This window comes from Coregonus lavaretus, assembly GCF_964263955.1.
Source record: "Coregonus lavaretus genome assembly, chromosome: 9".
NCBI classification, from domain to species: Eukaryota; Metazoa; Chordata; class Actinopteri; order Salmoniformes; family Salmonidae; genus Coregonus; species Coregonus lavaretus.
Window position 1 is genome coordinate 3163366 of NC_139996.1, and position 17915 is coordinate 3181280.

A 17915-nucleotide genomic window follows, 5' to 3' on the forward strand; every position below is an offset into this window, starting at 1 on the left:
CCCGTCCCTTTAAAACTGAGCGCCTTCCATCTGACAGCCCATCCCTTTTTTATTTTTTTATTTCACCTTTATTTAACCAGGTAAACCAGTTGAGAACAAGTTCTCATTTACAACTGCGACCTGACCAAGATAAAGCAAAGCAGTGCGATAAAAACAACAACACAGAGTTACATATGGGGTAAAACAAAACAAAGTCAAAAATACAACAGAAATACATATAATATACAGTGTGTGCAAATTTAGCAAGTTATGGAGGTAAGGCAATAAAATAGGCTATAGTGCAAAATAATTACAATTAGTATTAACACTGGAATGATAGGCCTCTTTCATGCCGTCCCTGGGAGGGGTGCGTCACTTGAGTGGGTTGAGTTACTGACGTGATCTTCCTGTCTGGGTTGGCGCCCCCCCCCTTGGTTTGTGCTGTGGTGGAGACCTCTGTGGGCTATACTCGGCCTTGTCTCAGGATTGTAAGTTGGTGGTTGGGGATATCCCTCTAGTGGTGCGGGGGCTGTGCTTTGGCGGAGTGGGTGGGGTTATATCCTTCCTGTTTGGCCCTGTCCGGGGGTTTCTTCGGATGGGGCCACAGTGTCTCCGGACCGCTCCTGTCTCAGCCTCCAGTATTTATGCTGCAGTAGTTTATGTGTCGGGGGGCTGGGGTTAGTTGGTTATACCTGGAGTACTTCTCCTGTCTTATCCAGTGTCCTGTGTGAATTTAAGTATGCTCTCTCTAATTCTCTCGTTCTCTCTTTCTCTCCGAGAACCTGAGCCCTAGGACCATACGTCAGGACTACCGGGCATGATGACACCTTGCTGTCCCCAGTCCGCCTGGCCTTGCTGCTATTCCAGTTTCAACTGTTCTGCCTGCGGCTACGAAACCCCTACCTGTCCCAGACCTGCTGTTTTCAACTCTTAATGATCGGCTATGAAAAGCCAACAGAGACCTGAGCCCTAGGACCATACGTCGGGACTACCGGCCGTGGTGACTCCTTGCTGTCCCCAGTCCGCCTGGCCTTGCTGCTATTCCAGTTTAAACTGTTCTGCCTGCGGTTATGGAACCCCTACCTGTCCCAGACCTGCTGTTTTCAAACTCTTAATGATCGGCTATGAAAAGCCAACTGAGATTTATTCCTGATTATTATTTGACCATGCTTGTCACTTATGAACATTTTTGAACATCTTGGCATGGTTCTGTTATAATCTCCACCCGGCACAGCCAGAAGAGGACTGGCCACCCCTCATAGCCTGGTTCCTCTCTAGGTTTCTTCCTAGGTTTTCGCCTTTCTAGGGAGTTTTTCCTAGCCACCGTGCTTCTACACCTGCATTACTAGCTGTTTGGGGTTTTAGGCTGGGTTTCTGTACAGCACTTCGAGATATTAGCTGATGTAAGAAGGGCTATATAAAATAAAATTGATTGATTGATTGATTGATAGATGTGCAAGAGATGATGTGCAAATAGAGATACTGGGGTACAAATGAGCAAAATAAATAACAATATAGGGATGAGGTAGTTGGGCGGGCTAATTTCAGATGGGCTGTGTACAGGTGCAGTGATCGGTAAGGTGCTCTGACAACTGATGCTTAAAGTTAGTGAGGGAGATAAGAGTCTCCAGCTTCAGAGATTTTTGCAATTTGTTCCAGTCATTGGCAGCAGAGAACTGGAAGGAATTGCGGCCAAAGGAGGTGTTGGCTTTGGGGATGACCAGTGAGATATACCCGCTGGAGCGCAGACTACGGGTGGGTGTTGCTATGGTGACCAATGAGCTAAGATAAGGCGGGGATTTGCCTAGCAGTGATTTATAGATGGCCTGGAGCCAGTGGGTTTGGCGACGAATATGTAGTGAGGACCAGCCAACAAGAGCGTACAGGTCACAGTGGTGGGTATTATATGGGGCTTTGGAGACAAAACGGATGGCACTGTGATAGACTACATCCAATTTGCTGAGTAGAGTGTTGGAGGCTATTTTGTAAATGACATCGCCGAAGTCAAGGATCGGTAGGATAGTCAGTTTTACGAGGGCATGTTTGGCAGCATGAGTGAAGGAGGCTTTGTTGCGAAATAGGAAACCGATTCTAGATTTAACTTTGGATTGGAGATTCTTAATGTGAGTCTGGAAGGAGAGTTTACAGTCTAACCAGACACCTAGATATTTGTAGTTGTCCACATACTCTAGGTCAGACCCGTCGAGAGTAGTGATTCTAGTCGGGTGGGCGGGTGCAAGCAGCGTTCGGTTGAAGAGCATGCATTTAGTTTTACTAGTGTTTAAGAGCAGTTGGAGGCTACTGAAGGAGTGTTGTATGGAATTGAAGCTCGTTTGGAGGTTTGTTAACACAGTGTCCAATGAAGGGCCAGATGTATACAAAATGGTGTCGTCTGCGTAGAGGTGGATCTGAGAGTCACCAGCAGCAAGAGCGACGTCATTGATATACACAGAGAAAAGAGTCGGCCCAAGAATTGAACCCTGTGGCACCCCCATAGAGACTGCCATAGGTCCAGACAACAGGCCCTCCGATTTGACACATTGAACTCTATCTGAGAAGTAGTTGGTGAACCAGGCGAGGCAGTCATTTGAGAAACCAAGGCCTTTAAAACTTTAAAACTGAGCGCATTGCATTGACTTACCTTCCATCTGACAGCTCGCTGGCTGCAAAGAACCTGACAACAAACGTTCACATTCCAACACTAGCTAGGTTTCCATCCAATTGGCGACGGATTTTCATGTGAATATTCTAGAATCAACATAAAGAAAATATGCGCATTTTCTCCCCAGTGGTGTGTTTCCACCAAACAGACTTGTTGCAGTTAAAAATGTGTGGGTGATGACAGAGTGCACACAAAATTTACTTTTTCGCTTAAAGGTATACTTCAGGATTTTGGCAATGAAACCATTTAGCTACTTCACCAGAGTCCGATGAACTTGTGGATACCATTTGTATGTCTCTGTGTGCAGTTTGAAGGAAGTTGCTAACTAGCATTAGCACAATGACTGGAAGTCTATGGTAACTGCTAGCATGCTAGTAGATACCATAGACCTCCAGTCATTGCGCTAACGCTAGTTAGCATTAGCTAACGAAATTACCTCTAACTTCCTTCATACTGGATGCAGAGACATTAAAATGGTATCCATGAATTCATCTGACTCTGAGGAACTAGATAAAGGGCTTCATTGCCAAAATCTGCTCTAGCCAACAGCTCCCAGATAGAGTGCGGGTTGGTCTACATTTTTTACCTTTATTTATCTAGGCAAGTCAGTTAAGAACAAATTTTTATTTACAATGACGGCCTACACCGGCCAAACCCGGACGACGCTGGGCCAATTGTGCGCCGCCCTATGGGACTCCCGATCACGGCCGGTTGTGATACAGCCTGGAATCGAACCAGGGGGTCTGTAGTGACGCCTCAAGCACTGAGATGCAGTGCCTTAGACCGCTGCGCCACTCGGGAGCCCATGATGAGATTATTATGGATAAGAGCAATAATATTTTTGTCAAACATCAATCATCGTGTCACCAGAATAAGACCCTCGATATTTACTGGAAAGGAGCATCAAGATCACAGTACACTTTCTACACCCTGTGAAGTTCATCATAACCAAAGATTTTTTATAACTAGACCAAGATAGACCACAGCCTGTCGTTTTCCAATGGGAACAGATGAGTCACAGTGGGAATAACAAGCAAGGAGGTGGGAGCCAAGCACGAGCTAGCGAGATCCTATTGGTGCCTATAACTGCATATTTCCGATGGGAACGCCTACTCTAAAGAGCGCATGTGCAAAAACTCAATTTGCCATTGCACTCCTTCACAACAATGCGATTTTTAAAAAACTTTTGCATAAGATTAAAGTCAACAAAACGTAGTCCACTCTGTTCATAACAGATTACCATAACATATTACCATAACAGACTACCATATTTGGTAGTGAGCTGAAACGCCAAGCGGATGCTTCACATTTATACATCCAGTGAAATATCTGTCTCATTGTTCTATCTGTGCCATCATTTATTTCACCTGTTGGCCGGTTTCCCGAGTCGTAATGGGAGGATGTATACCTCAGTGGGGAGCACCACACACCATATCATCTCGTGACTCCAAGTTTACTTTGATATTATGGTTATTATATCAATATTTGAGGATAAAGTAGTTTCCACTACCATTTCTCTCATAATTAATTTTACCGACACAAAAAGATCCCACCATGTCAAACGAACAAATTATCTGTAGACATTTATACAATTGTACTGACATTTTCTGTTTCCATCACAGCTGTCATGATTTTATTTTTTTTATAAGGTATGACTTTCACTCGCATAAAAACTGTGGATGGAAATGTGATTAGTCAGTAGGCAGGTCTATTCGGCAATGCGACGTATAATGGAAATGGCAGATATGAGAGATTTTTTTAAAAGAGCGACAACAGTTTTATCCGTTAGACAGGGGTGGATTTTTCTTTTGTCAAACTTTCTTTATTGCGACAAATGATGATAGAAACTGTGTTTTTTTTAAATAAAGATGATTGCCAAATCATTTTGAAGGTAAGCCGGCACGTGATGTCACCGCATTACTATTAAGGTAGTCACTAGTTACCACAGGCACAAAGTCATAAACCTAACGCCTATTTCCATTTTACATGTTAGTCATTTAGCAGACGCTCTTATCCAGAGCGACTTATAGTTAGTGAGTGCATACATTTTTCATACTGGCCCCCCGTGGGAATCGAACCCACAACCCTGGCGTTGCAAGCACCATGCTCTACCAACATATTTCTACAGTTTATCTAATTAAAATGTGATTTTTAACCTTAACCGCACTGCTAATCTTATGCATACATTTTTTGCCAATTTTTACTTTGTCTCTTTATTAAAACCGCTTCTGGATAGGACCTTTCACCTCAATTTCCGCCTAAAATGACATACCCAAATCTAACTGCCTGTAGCAAGGATGTGATTATTCTTGATACTATTTGAAAGGAAACACTTTGAAGTTTGTGGAGATGTGAAATTAATGTAGGAGAATATAACACAATAGATCTGGTAAAAGATAAAACTAAAAAAAACATGCGTTTTCAATTTTTGTTGCATCATCTTTTAAATGCAAAAGAAAGGCCATACTAGGAAGCTGGGGATCAGCTTAGATGTTGTCCACAAGAGGGCAACAGTGTGTGTGCAGCGTTTCAGACTGATACATTCAAGAATGAGAGAGCTACATAATATTTAGTATGACGTCTCCCAGGTGTCCCTCACGAGTTTGCCCAAATGTGCCCAAGTGGCCAAATTGGTCAATTGATACATTTTCAAGTACATAACTATAGAGAACATACAAAAATGCTACGGTAATAAAAAATTAAAAAGGTTTACACACAAAAGATGAAGGGGGCTGTATTTTCCAGTCATGTCCAGCTGAGGTCCTGGCTGCCTTTTAGGTCGAAATGTTGGTGGAAGTGGATCCACATCATCCTCTAGCACAGTGTGCCAACGGTCCTCTCCCTCGGTGGTAGTTGCCTCTGGTGCACTGGCCCTCCTCCGCTTCTGGGCTGGCCTCTTCACATCTCCAGATGGCATGTCATAGCCAACATAACACACACACATAGGCTATGCTAATACATTGTATGCCTCAGGTCTCTCTCTCTCTATATATATATATGTGTATAAACTCAGCAAAAAAAGAAAAGTCTCTTTTTCAGGACCTTGTCTTCAAAGATAATTTGTAAAAATCCAAACAGATCTTCATTGTAAAGGGTTTAAACACTGTTTCCCATGCTTGTTCAATGAACCATAAACAATTAATGAACATGCACCTGTGGAACGGTCGTTAAGACACTAACAGCTTACAGATGGTAGGCAATTAAGGTCACAGTTATGAAAAAACTTAGGACACTAAAGAGGCCTTTCTACTGACTCTGAAAAACACCAAAAGAAAGATGGCCATGGTCCCTGCTCATCTGCGTGAACGTGCCTTAGGCATGCTTCAAGGAGGCATGAGGACTGCAGATGTGGCCAGGGCAATAAATTGCAATGTCCGTACTGTGAGACGCCTAAGACAGCGCTACAGGGAGACAGGACGGACAGCTGATCGTCCTCGCAGTGGCAGACCACGTGTAACAACACCTGCACAGGATCGGTATATCTGAACATCACATCTGTGGGACAGGTACAGGATGGCAACAACAACTGCCCAAGTTACACCAGGAACGCACAATCCCTCCATCAGTGCTCAGACTGTCCGCAATAGGCTGAGAGAGGCTGGACTGAGGGCTTGTAGGCCTGTTGTAAGGCAGGTCCTCACCAGACATCACCGGCAACAACGTCGCCTATGGGCACAAACCCACCGTCGCTGGACCAGAAGGACTGGCAAAAAGTGCTCTTCACTGACGAGTCGTGGTTTTGTCTCACCAGGGGTGATGGTCGGATTCATGTTTATCATCGAAGGAATGAGCGTTACACCGAGGCCTGTACTCTGGAGCGGGATAGATTTAGAGGTGGAGGGTCCGTCATGGTCTGGGGCGGTGTGTCACAGCATCATCGGACTGAGCTTGTGGACAATCACAACGCTGTGCATTACAGGGAAGACATCCTCCTCCCTCATGTGGTACCCTTCCTGCAGGCTCATCCTGACATGACCCTCCAGCATGACAATGCCACCAGCCATACTGCTCGTTCTGTGCGTGATTTCCTGCAAGACAGGAATGTCAGTGTTCTGTCATGGCCAGCGAAGAGCCTGGATCTCAATCCCATTGAGCATGTCTGGGACCTGTTGGATCGGAGGGTGAGGGCTAGGGCCATTCCCCCCCAGCCTGTTGGATCGGAGGGTGAGGGCTAGGGCCATTCCCCCCCAGCCTGTTGGATCGGAGGGTGAGGGCTAGGGCCATTCCCCCCCAGCCTGTTGGATCGGAGGGTGAGGGCTAGGGCCATTCCCCCCCAGCCTGTTGGATCGGAGGGTGAGGGCTAGGGCCATTTCCCCCCAGAAATGTCCTGGAACCTGCAGGTACCTTGGTGGAAGAGTGGGGTAACATCTCACAGCAAGAACTGGCAAATCTGGTGCAGTCCATGAGGAGGAGATGCACTGCAGTACTTAATGCAGCTGGTGGCCACACCAGATACTGACTGTTACTTTTGATTGGGCTAATTGACGTGTTGTGTAGCCAATACGTAATGTAGAATGATGAAACAGTTTGGTTGCCTTCTAGAGTGCCTGAGGATTGCACAGAAACCAAACTTGACTGGGTTAAACAACGTTTTGACTGGTAGAAAAAAGTTAAAAAGTTAAATCCATTTTACCTAATTTCTACCAGCATGTCACCTGTGCAACCACAGGGATACAAACATTACATCACCTTTACTCCACACACAGCTCTACCCAGCCCTCTATTTGGCTAAATCGGACCATAACTCTATCCTCCTGATTCCTGCTTACAAGCAAAAACTCAAACAGGAAGTAGTAGTGACGCGGTCCGATGAAACGGATGCTAAGCTACAGGACTGCTAGCACAGACTGGAATATGTTCCGGGATTCATCCAATGGCATTGAGGAGTTTACCACATCAGTCACCGGCTTCATTAATAAGTGCATCGACGACGTTGTCCCCAAAGTGACTGTACGTACATATCCCAACCAGAAGCCATGGATTACAGGCAACATCCGCACTGAACTAAAGGGTAGAGCTGCCGCTTTCAAGGAGAAAGACACTAATCCGAACGCTTATAAGAAATCCCGCTACGCCCTCGGACGAACCATCAAACAGGCAAAGCGTCAATACAGGACTAAGATTGAATCGTACTACACCGGCTCCGACGCTCGTCGGAAGTGACAGGGCTTGAAAACTATCACAGAATTACAAAGCAAAGCCCAGTGGCACGAGCCTACCAGACAAGGTAAATGCCTTCTATGCTCACTTCGAAGCAAGCAACCATGTGTGAGAGCACCAGCTGTTCCGACTGTGTGATCACGCTCTCCATAGCTGATGTGGGTAAGACCTTTAAACAGGTCAACATTCACAAGGCCTCAGGGCCAGATGGATTACCAGGACGTGTACTCAGAGCATGCGCTGACCAGCTGGCAAGTTTCTTCACTGACATTTCCAACCTCTCCCTGACCCAGTCTGTAATACCTACATGTTTCAAGCAGACCACCATAGTCCCTGTGCCCAAGAACACCAAGGTAACCTGTCTAAATGACTACCGCCCCGTAGCTCTCACATCTGTAGCCATGAAATGCTTTGAAAGGCTGGTCATGGCTCACATCAACTCCATCATCCCAGAAACCCTGGACCCACTCCAACTCGCATACCGCCCTAACAGATCCACAGATGACGCAATCTCTATTGGACCTTTCTCACCTGGACAAAAGGAACACCTGTGAGAATGCTGTTCATTGACTATAGCTCAGCATTCAACACCATAGTACCCTCCAAGCTCATCATTAAGCTTGAGGCCCTGGGTCTGAACCCCGCTCTGTGCAACTGGGTCCTGGACTTCCTGACGGGCCGCCCCCAAGTGGTGAAGGTAGGAAACAACATCTCCACTTCGCTGATCCTCAACACTGGGGCCCCACAAGGGTGCGTGCTCAGCCCCCTCCTGTACTCCCTGTTCACCCATGACTGCGTGGCCAAGCACGCCTCCAACTCAATCATCAAGTTTGCAGACGACACAACAGTAGTAGGCTTGATTACCAATAATGACGAGACCGCCTACAGGGAGGAGGTGAGGGCTCTCAGAGTGTGGTGTCAGGAAAATAACCTTTCACTCAACGTCAACAAAACAAAGGAGATGAACGTGGACTTCAGGAAACAGCAGAGGGTGCACCCCCCTATCTACATCGACAGGACCGCAGTGGAGAAGTTCCTTGGCGTACACATCACTGACAAACTGAAATGGTCCACCCACACAGAAGAAGGCGCAACAGAGCCTCTTCAACCTCAGGAGGCTGAAGAAATTTGGCTTATCACCGAAAACCCTCACAAACTTTTACAGATGCACAATTGAGAGCATCCTGTCGGACTGTATCACCGCCTGGTACGGCAACTGCACCTCCCGCAACCGCAGGGCTCTCCAGAGGGTGGTGCGGTCTGCCGAACGCATTACCGGAGGCAAACTACCTGCCCTCCAAGACACATACAGCACCCGATGTCACAGGAAGGCCAAAAAGATAATCAAGGACATCAACCACCCGAGCCACTGCCTGTTCACCCCACTATCATCCAGAAGGCGAGGTCAGTACAGGTGCATCAAAGCTGGGACCGAGAGAATGAAAAACAGCTTCTATCTCAAGGCCATCAGACTGTTAAATAGCCATCACTAGCACATTAGAGGCTGCTGCCTATTGAAATCACTGGCCACTTTAAGAAATGGAACACTAGTCACTTTAATAATGTTTCCATATCTTGCACTACTCATCTCATATGTATATACTGCATTCTATTCTATAATATTCTACTGTATCTTAGTCCATGCCGCTCTGTCATTGCTTGTCCATATATGTATATATTCTTAATTCCATTCCTTACTAGATTTGTGTGTATTGGGTATATGTTGTGAAATTGTTAGATATTACTTGTTAGATATTACTGCACTGTCGGATCTAGAAGCACAAGCATTTCGCTACACCCGCAATAACATCTGCTAAACACGTGCATGTGACAAATTAACATTTGATTTGAAAAGTGGATCATGAATAAATATGTGGGGGACAGTACAGAAGTACAGGCCTTCTGAAAGATCTGGTGAAGGACAAGTTAGCGGACAAGAAAAAAACGAGAGAAGTGAAAATGGAATGAAAGAGGGATGGTTATGATGGAAGGAAGGATTTCACAGAATTTTGGAAGAACTTGAGAAAACGGAGAGTGACGAGGAGCGTGAGGATGAATTCGATGTGGTGGCAGGTGCAGTGACGAGGAGCGTGAGGATGAATTCGATGTGGTGGCAGGTGCAGTGACGAGGAGCGTGAGGATGAATTCGATGTGGTGGCAGGTGCAGTGACGAGGAGCGTGAGGATGAATTCGATGTGGTGGCAGGTGCAGTGACGAGGAGCGTGAGGATGAATTAGATGTGGTGGCAGGTGCAGTGATGACTGTTGAGAAGATGAGGGATGCAGTGTGGAGAGGAAGAGTAGCACCAAGTGGGATATGTGTTCCAGTAGCTCAGAGATGGAACCTGACGACGTTACTGCAGTGAGGACCGTCAAGGTTGGGCCTCGGTCCAAGGATGATTCTGGCCCGGTGGGAGAGAAAGATTTGTGGAGAGAAAGGATCCTTGCATCTTGGCTGATCCATATGTGGTGTCAGGTTGGGTGGAGAAGAGGTTGGGGGACTGTCGAGTTGGTGAGAGTAACTCGGAGTGGACTAGCGATGATTTATAGTGATCCGGATCATGCCATTAGGGACAGGAAATGCTCTCCGGAGCAGGGCACCGTTGAAAGGAGTGATAATGGGGTGGCATTAAATGTCGAGGAAGATCAGTTGAAAGTGAAGATTCCCGGTGTATGTGATGCTCGTTGTTTGGTGCAACACAGATCCGGTGGAGAGCGTGGGGAAACGGAGGAGACGTCTGTTCTGTTGAGTTTTGATTTAGAGTCTTTGTCAGATAAGGTTAAGGTAGGAAGTCTAGGTTATCCTGTGAGAGCATTTGTTCCTAAAATACTACAGTGTTTTAGGTGTCAAGTTTATGGGCCTGTTGCAGCAATATGTAGGAGGGAGAGTCCTTAAAAAAACTCACTAACTGTAAGTCACTCTGGATAAGAGCGTCTGCTAAATGACTACATTTAACATTTTAGTCATTTAGCAGACGCTCTTATCCAGAGCGACTTACAGTTAGTGGGGGCATACATTTTTATTTATTTTTTTAGGACTCTCCCTCCTACATATTGCTGCAACATGGAATATATTTCATACTGGCCCCCCTGTGGGAAACGAACCCACAACCCTGGCGTTGCAAAGCGCCATGCTCTACCAACTAAGCTACAGGGGGAATAAAATGAAACTATAAATGTGCAGGAGGGCGAAGGATACGAAGGAATGTGTCGTTTGGGTGGAGAAAGTTGTGTGTGTTTAGAGGTGGGGGATGGAGATCGGAGGTGTCTGGTTAGAGAAAGGCAGGTCGAGGTTGCCAGGGTCAGAGTAGTACAGAAAGTGTCGTATGTGGAAGCGGTGAAGAGCTGTAGTGAGTGTTCTGTTCTCCCAGACAGTTGGTCAGGAGTATGATTTGATAGGGTAAACAGTAAAAATGGGGTGGTGATTTTTGTATTTTTTTTGTATTTTTTTTTTAAGAGTGCTAATAGTTGGCAGGGTAATTTTCCCCACCAATTTTATAGTACCGCATCACAAATAATTGTTAATGTAGGTAGGCCGTGAATGGCCTTACACTCCTGTACAGTAGGTGGCGGTGTAGGCACCTTAAATCGGATGTGATCCGCCAACACAATCCCAAAGAAGAAGACTAGTCAGCTTTGTGTCTGACCATCATCGATCAGTGGAGGCTGCTGAGGGGAGGATGGCTCACAATAATGGCTGGAACAGAGTAAATGGAAATCATGTGTTTGATGCATTTGATACCATTCCACTGATTCTGCTCCAGCCATTACCACGAGCCCATCCTCCCCAATCAAGGTACCACCAACCTCCTGTGGTATTGATTATTAAACGTTATTGTTGTTACATGTTAGTCATTTAGCAGACGCTCTTATCCAGAGCGATTTACAGTTAGTGAGTGCATACATTTTTCATACTGGCCCCCCGTGGGAAACGAACCCACAACCCTGGCGTTGCAAGCGCCATGCTCTACCAACTGAGCTACAGGGGACCACCCTAGATAGATAGCAAATTAGCTAGCTAGGGAAAGTTAGCGAGCTTACCAGGCATTACAGTCCCATTGTTTGTGATACACAGTTGCTATCAGTTCATGGCGTTAGCTGTGAGGTTGTTTACTTTCTTTCTAGCTAGCTAGAGTCAAACTCGGACCGGACGTCAAACTGGCCAGCAACAACTCTGCCTACTGTTGTGTTGTGGTGGGACACTTCCAGAAAAGTCTGAACTAACTAGTACTATTTAGTTCAGAGTCTTTCCAGGAAGTGTGTCCCTACTACAGTGCAGTACCCCAAAAAATGTTATCTTTGACATGAATCATTGAAAAATAGTGAATAAATATAACCATGGCCATCGCAGATGTTTGTCAGCTAAAATAAAGTCAAACCCTCATGACGCATTCAGTCGGCAAGTGTGTAGAATAAGACACGGGTGATTAATTCACTGTGTGACAGCAAACACGTAGACCTTTATAATAGATCAAGGTTCTAGGTTCATGTAATTATAATAGAAGCTACTGCAGCTTGTTTCGGGGCACCATTTTCAGTGCCACAGGCCTACTTTTCACAGGCCAGTGTCGTGGAGTTGTTCGGTCCATTAGCAACCCCTCTATTGATTGAAACATGAGAAGGGTGCTAAAGACATCCTCTGCAGCACACACCAAAAACAGGCAGCTCACTAACACGAGATGAGGAGAGTCATTAGCTGCCCCCAGATGCTAGGAAATGGCTCCCAAACGATGATCTTGGGTCAGTTTTGTGAAGCGCTCCCATAGTGCTACATGTTGCACAGATACGAGGTCTAAAGGTCGGGGTGATGTCACAAAGGTCGGGGTGATGTCACAAAGGTCGGGGTGATGTCACAAAGGTCGGGGTGATGTCACAAAGGTCGGGGTGATGTCACAAAGGTCAGGGTGATGTCACAAAGGTCGGGGTGATGTCACAAAGGTCGGGGTGATGTCACAAAGGTCGGGGTGATGTCACAAAGGTCGGGGTGATGTCACAAAGGTCGGGGTGATGTCACAAAGGTCGGGGTGATGTCACAAAGGTTGGGGTGATGTCACAAAGGTCGGGGTGATGTCACAAAGGTCGGGGTGATGTCACAAAGGACCATAGAGAGAAAACATTGTTCCATCTCTATGACAGAGGCTGTCAGGTGTCGGCCCAAACTCGGCACAGTCAGTGTAAACTCAAACCGCCATGAAAGATACGCTAAACAGCTTTAACAGAGAGCTTTCTTTTTCTTGCCCAGAGATCATATTCATAAAGCCTCCCAGAGTGGATTCAGTTTAGCCTTTTATATCATAATAAAATCAGGTTAACAAGGACTGGGGGGGGGGGGGGGTCTGATCAAAAATCAGCCCTTCTAGTCAGTGACGGTTTGTGAATACGGGCCCTGATGAGTGTATAGGCTGGTTGAACAAGAATCTGAACACAATGAAGCACTGCATTTCCTCTGGTGTATCCAGGCTGCGCCAGAGACTCTTCATTCTGACAGTTGGGAATTTCGGAATTATTTGGACGACTACATTGAATCCTTCGGTTTCACCCAACTCCCGGGGGGGAAGTTTCCCCAAGGTACAGACAGATCCAGGATCAGATTCCCCTCCCCCAATCCCTTAAACATTAGTGGGGAAAAAAGCAAACTTCATCCTTCACATTCCACCCATAGATCAAATAAGAAATGACCACTAAGTCCTAAACACAGTCCAGACAAACAGAATGTCATAAACAACAAACGTGAGTGTTTCCACTTTAAATGTTTTGAGTAACATCCAGACAGTTTGTCTTCAGTGCATCTAGAAGGTGCAGAACAGACATTACAAACCAGTGCAGAGTCACACACACACACACACACAGTCTGAAATGACACCCTATTCCCTACATAGTGCACTACTTTAGACCAGAGCCCTATGACACCCTGTTCCCTACATAGTGCACTACTTTAGACCAGAGCCCTATGACACCCTGTTCCCTACATAGTGCACTACTTTAGACCAGAGCCCTATGACACCCTATTCCCTATATAGTGCACTACTTTAGACCAGAGCCCTATGACACCCTATTCCCTATTTAGTGCACTACTTTTGACCAGAGCCCTATGGCACCCTATTCCCTATATAGTGCACTACTTTAGACCAGGGCCCTATGGCACCCTATTCCCTATATAGTGCACTGCTTTAGACCAGAGCCCTATGGCACCCTGTTCCTTACATAGTGCACTACTTTAGACCAGGGCCCTATGGCACCCTATTCCCTATATAGTGCACTGCTTTTGACCAGGGGGCCCCACTATATAGAGCACATGTCCAACTCATTCCACGGAGGGCCGAGTCTCTGCAGGGTTTTCACTCCTCCTTTGGACTTGATTGATGAATTAAGGTCACTAATTAGTAAGGAACTCCCCTCACCTGGTTGTCTAGGTCTTAATTGAAAGGAAAAAACTAAAACCCGCAGACACTTGGTCAGGGTTTCCCAAACTCGGTACTCGGGACCCCAAGTGGTGCACGTTTTGGTCCTAGCTCTACACAGCCGATTCAAATAATCAACTAATCATCAAGTTTTGATCAATTGAAAATCGGCTGTGTGGTGCTAGGGGCAAAAACCAAAATGCGCACCCCTTGGGGTCCCGAGGACAGAGTTTGGGGAAACGCTGCACTAGGCCCTCCATGGAATGAGTTTGACACCCCTGATATTGGGAATATGATGCCCTTTGGGACGTAGCCATGCTAATGCACTACAGTGGAAAATTTGTCTTTACAGTATTGCTACTCCCTCGCCTGTCCTGACAGGGCAGGTTTCCTGGACCTCGTCCTCCGCTCCCTGAAAAGGCCTGCGAGGGCTTAGCTCAGCTCTCCATCTCCACCAGTCTTTGTATTATGAGTATAAGTCTTTAGATTCACATCCACACAGTCCTCTTGCTTATTAAACACGGTCTGTTCAGTTCCCGAAGTTCCTAATTGACTTCTCTGAACTTTTTTGCCATTTGACACTGTTTTAAGTTTGTCTATGTTCGTTCAACCCTTATTAGGGTCATGCCGACGACATCCCATCCGTTGAGGAAAATAACAAAACCCAAAAAAAAAACAACATGAAAAAATAATTTACAGTAATTTGCGATCGAGATCCAGTGAGTGACTTAGTCTGTCTGTCTGCTGGATATAGCCGACTAGCAGCAGCACCCGTCTGAATCAACCCTGGGACTATGTCCTCTGTCACAGCAGCCTGGTTATTAGGCCAAGCTCTGTACATCCATCTTGCTCTCTTTCATTCCCCTCTTCCTTCCTTCCTTCCTTCCTCCCTCCCTCCCTCTCTGATCATCCATTTGTTTTCGTTTCTCTCCTCTCAGGTTTTCCTCATCATCCTACGTGTTTGCCAGGCGTGGAATTTATTGTAGGCCATCTGAAACATGTCCTCCAGGTGTCCCGTAAGCTGTGGGAGAGATTCAAAACAGAGTTTCATTATTTGACTTTATAAAAATGTAGGTATAGATGTTTATTAGCGCCTATGTTGAGTTGTGATGCATTATGCCATGTCTCATAAGTCGTTATAAATGTGTTTTATAATGCTTTTTGAAAGAGCTTCCCTAGATAACCAGTAAGCTGTGAGAGAGATTCAAAACAAAATACATCTTATTCTGAAAGGAAAAATAAATAATTGACTGGAGCTCTCCAGGGGTTACAGGTTAAACACTCAGGTGACCGAGTACGCAAGGGGCACTTTGAAAAGGTAGATAGTCCATAGTAACATGACCAGTTTATTCGGTACACCACCCCCCGTTCATGAAAATGGATCTAGCGTAGCGCAATGACTGGAAGTCTATGGGTATCTACTAGCATTGCAGAACACTAGTTAGCATTGGCTCATGAAACAACCTCCAGCTTCCTTCATACTGGACACAGAGACATAACAACGGTATCCGCAAATTCAAAATCCCGAAGTATCCATTAGACTTAGTCATGCATGTATACATTTCCGTATTGGTGGCACCGGTGGGAATCGAACCCACGACCCTGAGGTTGCTGGCGCCGTGCTCTACCAACTGAGCCACTGACAGGACCTCCCTATAGCAATTGAAGACAATTTATTCTAGAAGGCATCATCCTATTAACACTATCAGCTACCCGAATTAGAAAAGGAATGAGTCTCAAGGTCGGGTCTTACGTTAGCACTCAAATACTGGCGCTGGATCTTCTCCTTGAAGGGGCGGAGCTTGGTCATCTGGAATCTCTCCAGGTTGGCCCTCATCTTCACCACCTGACAGGAGAGAAGACATGTTAAAAGTTATCAAACTTTATCAAACCCAGGGGGTTACTTTTCCTATAGAGACCTCAATAAACTCCGTAGCAGGACAGCTAACACTGATGTCGGGACCTTGACAAACTTAACAGTGAGTGATGACCATGAAAACACGCCAGACCGTTGGCTATAGCTATGTTCAACAAGCGTAATATTCTTCTGGCTTTATCTGGCTCTATTCGTGATACTTGTCTTGCCTCACTGGCTTGCTAGGTAATCAATCTTCTGATGACATCTGCGATGTTGTAGACCAGCCAAACTCAACTGGCGGACCGCGGTCCGGACCCAGAGAAGGGTCAATCCGGACCGGACAACATTGCATTTTGTTATATAAAAGTCGAATATTTGTAAACAGATTTTTTTGTTCGTTTTATTTTAAACGACCGGGCGCAGCGGCCTCTATAACTCAGCAACCTCTCTTTCGCTCTCTCTCTCTCGAAGCAACGCCCACCTCTACTAGTGCCCCGTCTAATCCAATCGCGTGGTTATATGCAAATACAAGAGGCCGCGTCTTACCCAATCACATCAATCCAAATATCCTCGGCAGAACCTTGGGACAAGCAGGCAGAAAGAAACAGGAAGATCTGACCGCGGTTCAACTGTTAACATCACACATAGGAGCTTAGTTACCAGTATCTTTGTTAATATGGCTTTTTTTTTTTAAATGAGAAGTTGACTGAAAACCCTGTATTCAAAGAACAGTGGACGGAACAGTATTTGTTAATTCTCCCCTTAACTGGCACAAAACAAAATGTGCCTGATATGCAGTGAGTTTGTAGCTCTCGTGAAAACCACTATGACACAAGGCATAGTAAAGTGGATCAGACGTATCCCCTGAACACGGAGGTGAGAACAAACTGGATTAACCAACTCAAATCCCAATATGAGACGTCCACCAAAGACCTTGTCAATTCCCTGACAGCCCAACAACGTGTTCACTGAGGATAGCTTGTGTTTTGGGAAAAAAAAAAAAAAAAAAAAAAAAAAACGTTTTCAGACGCTGAGATGGTAAAAGGATGCATGTGTGAAGTTGCTGACACCTTCCTTGAAGGTAAACAAAAGGATGAGCTCAGGGAAAAAGATCAAACAGATCCCACTGTCAAGATCCCACAGCAATGAGGAGAACTGAAATATTAGCTGAAGATTTAACTTCACAACTTGATGAGGCCATTCAGAATGCACCATGCATTTCACTAGGATGAATTAACAGATAATCCCCAGCTTCTGGTGTTGGTCAGATTTTATAACGAAACAAAGAAGGTATTCTGTGAGGAGCTGTTGGGCTTAACACATCTAGAAGCACACACACGGGGAGAGGATATCCATGAGGCCATCAAAGGAATGCTGACAAAAATGGGGATAGATCTGAAGTCAGAGGTCTCCATCACCACAGATGGAGCTCCAGAAAATGGGGATAGATCTGAAGTCAGTGGTCTCCATCACCACAGATGGAGCTCCAGCCGTGACAGGAAGAGGGATGGGACTGGTTGCACGTTTGAAAAGAGGACCACCCTGACCTGACATCATATCACTGCATCATCCAATCATCTGTCCTGTGTGCCAGTCTGGGATTCTGAGGTCATGACGTCGATTTTGAAACGGATCAACTTTTTGACAGCAACATCATCCCTACAACGCCGCCTGCTACGAGGCATTCTGACTCACTACTGCACAACAATGTCAGATGGCTCAGCAAAGGCAGGGTTTTGGAACGCTTTTGGGCCATTCAGGAGGAAATCAAAGCTTTCTTATCAGAGCAAAAAAGTGACAAGGCAACTCAAGTTTTCTGAGTTTTATGGAAGATGAGGAGAAGATGGAAACAGTTG

The 17915-nt window shown here is 45.7% G+C and overlaps 1 protein-coding gene across 1 annotated transcript in view; it reads right to left on the reverse strand.

The window, feature by feature from the left end:
* Window positions 1-13189: 13189 nt before the first annotated feature.
* The window catches only part of LOC311134950 (general transcription factor IIH subunit 1-like), a gene marked incomplete at its 5' end in the record, with an annotated part of 32958 nt that continues 28232 nt past the window's right edge, over window positions 13190-17915 (reverse strand). Inside the window, 2 exons of the mRNA XM_084168723.1 lie at window positions 13190-15222; window positions 15955-16047. Of these exons, the coding sequence (XP_084024849.1) occupies window positions 15136-15222; window positions 15955-16047 (180 nt within the window). The 3' untranslated portion in view covers window positions 13190-15135. The remainder of the gene's footprint in view (window positions 15223-15954; window positions 16048-17915) is intronic.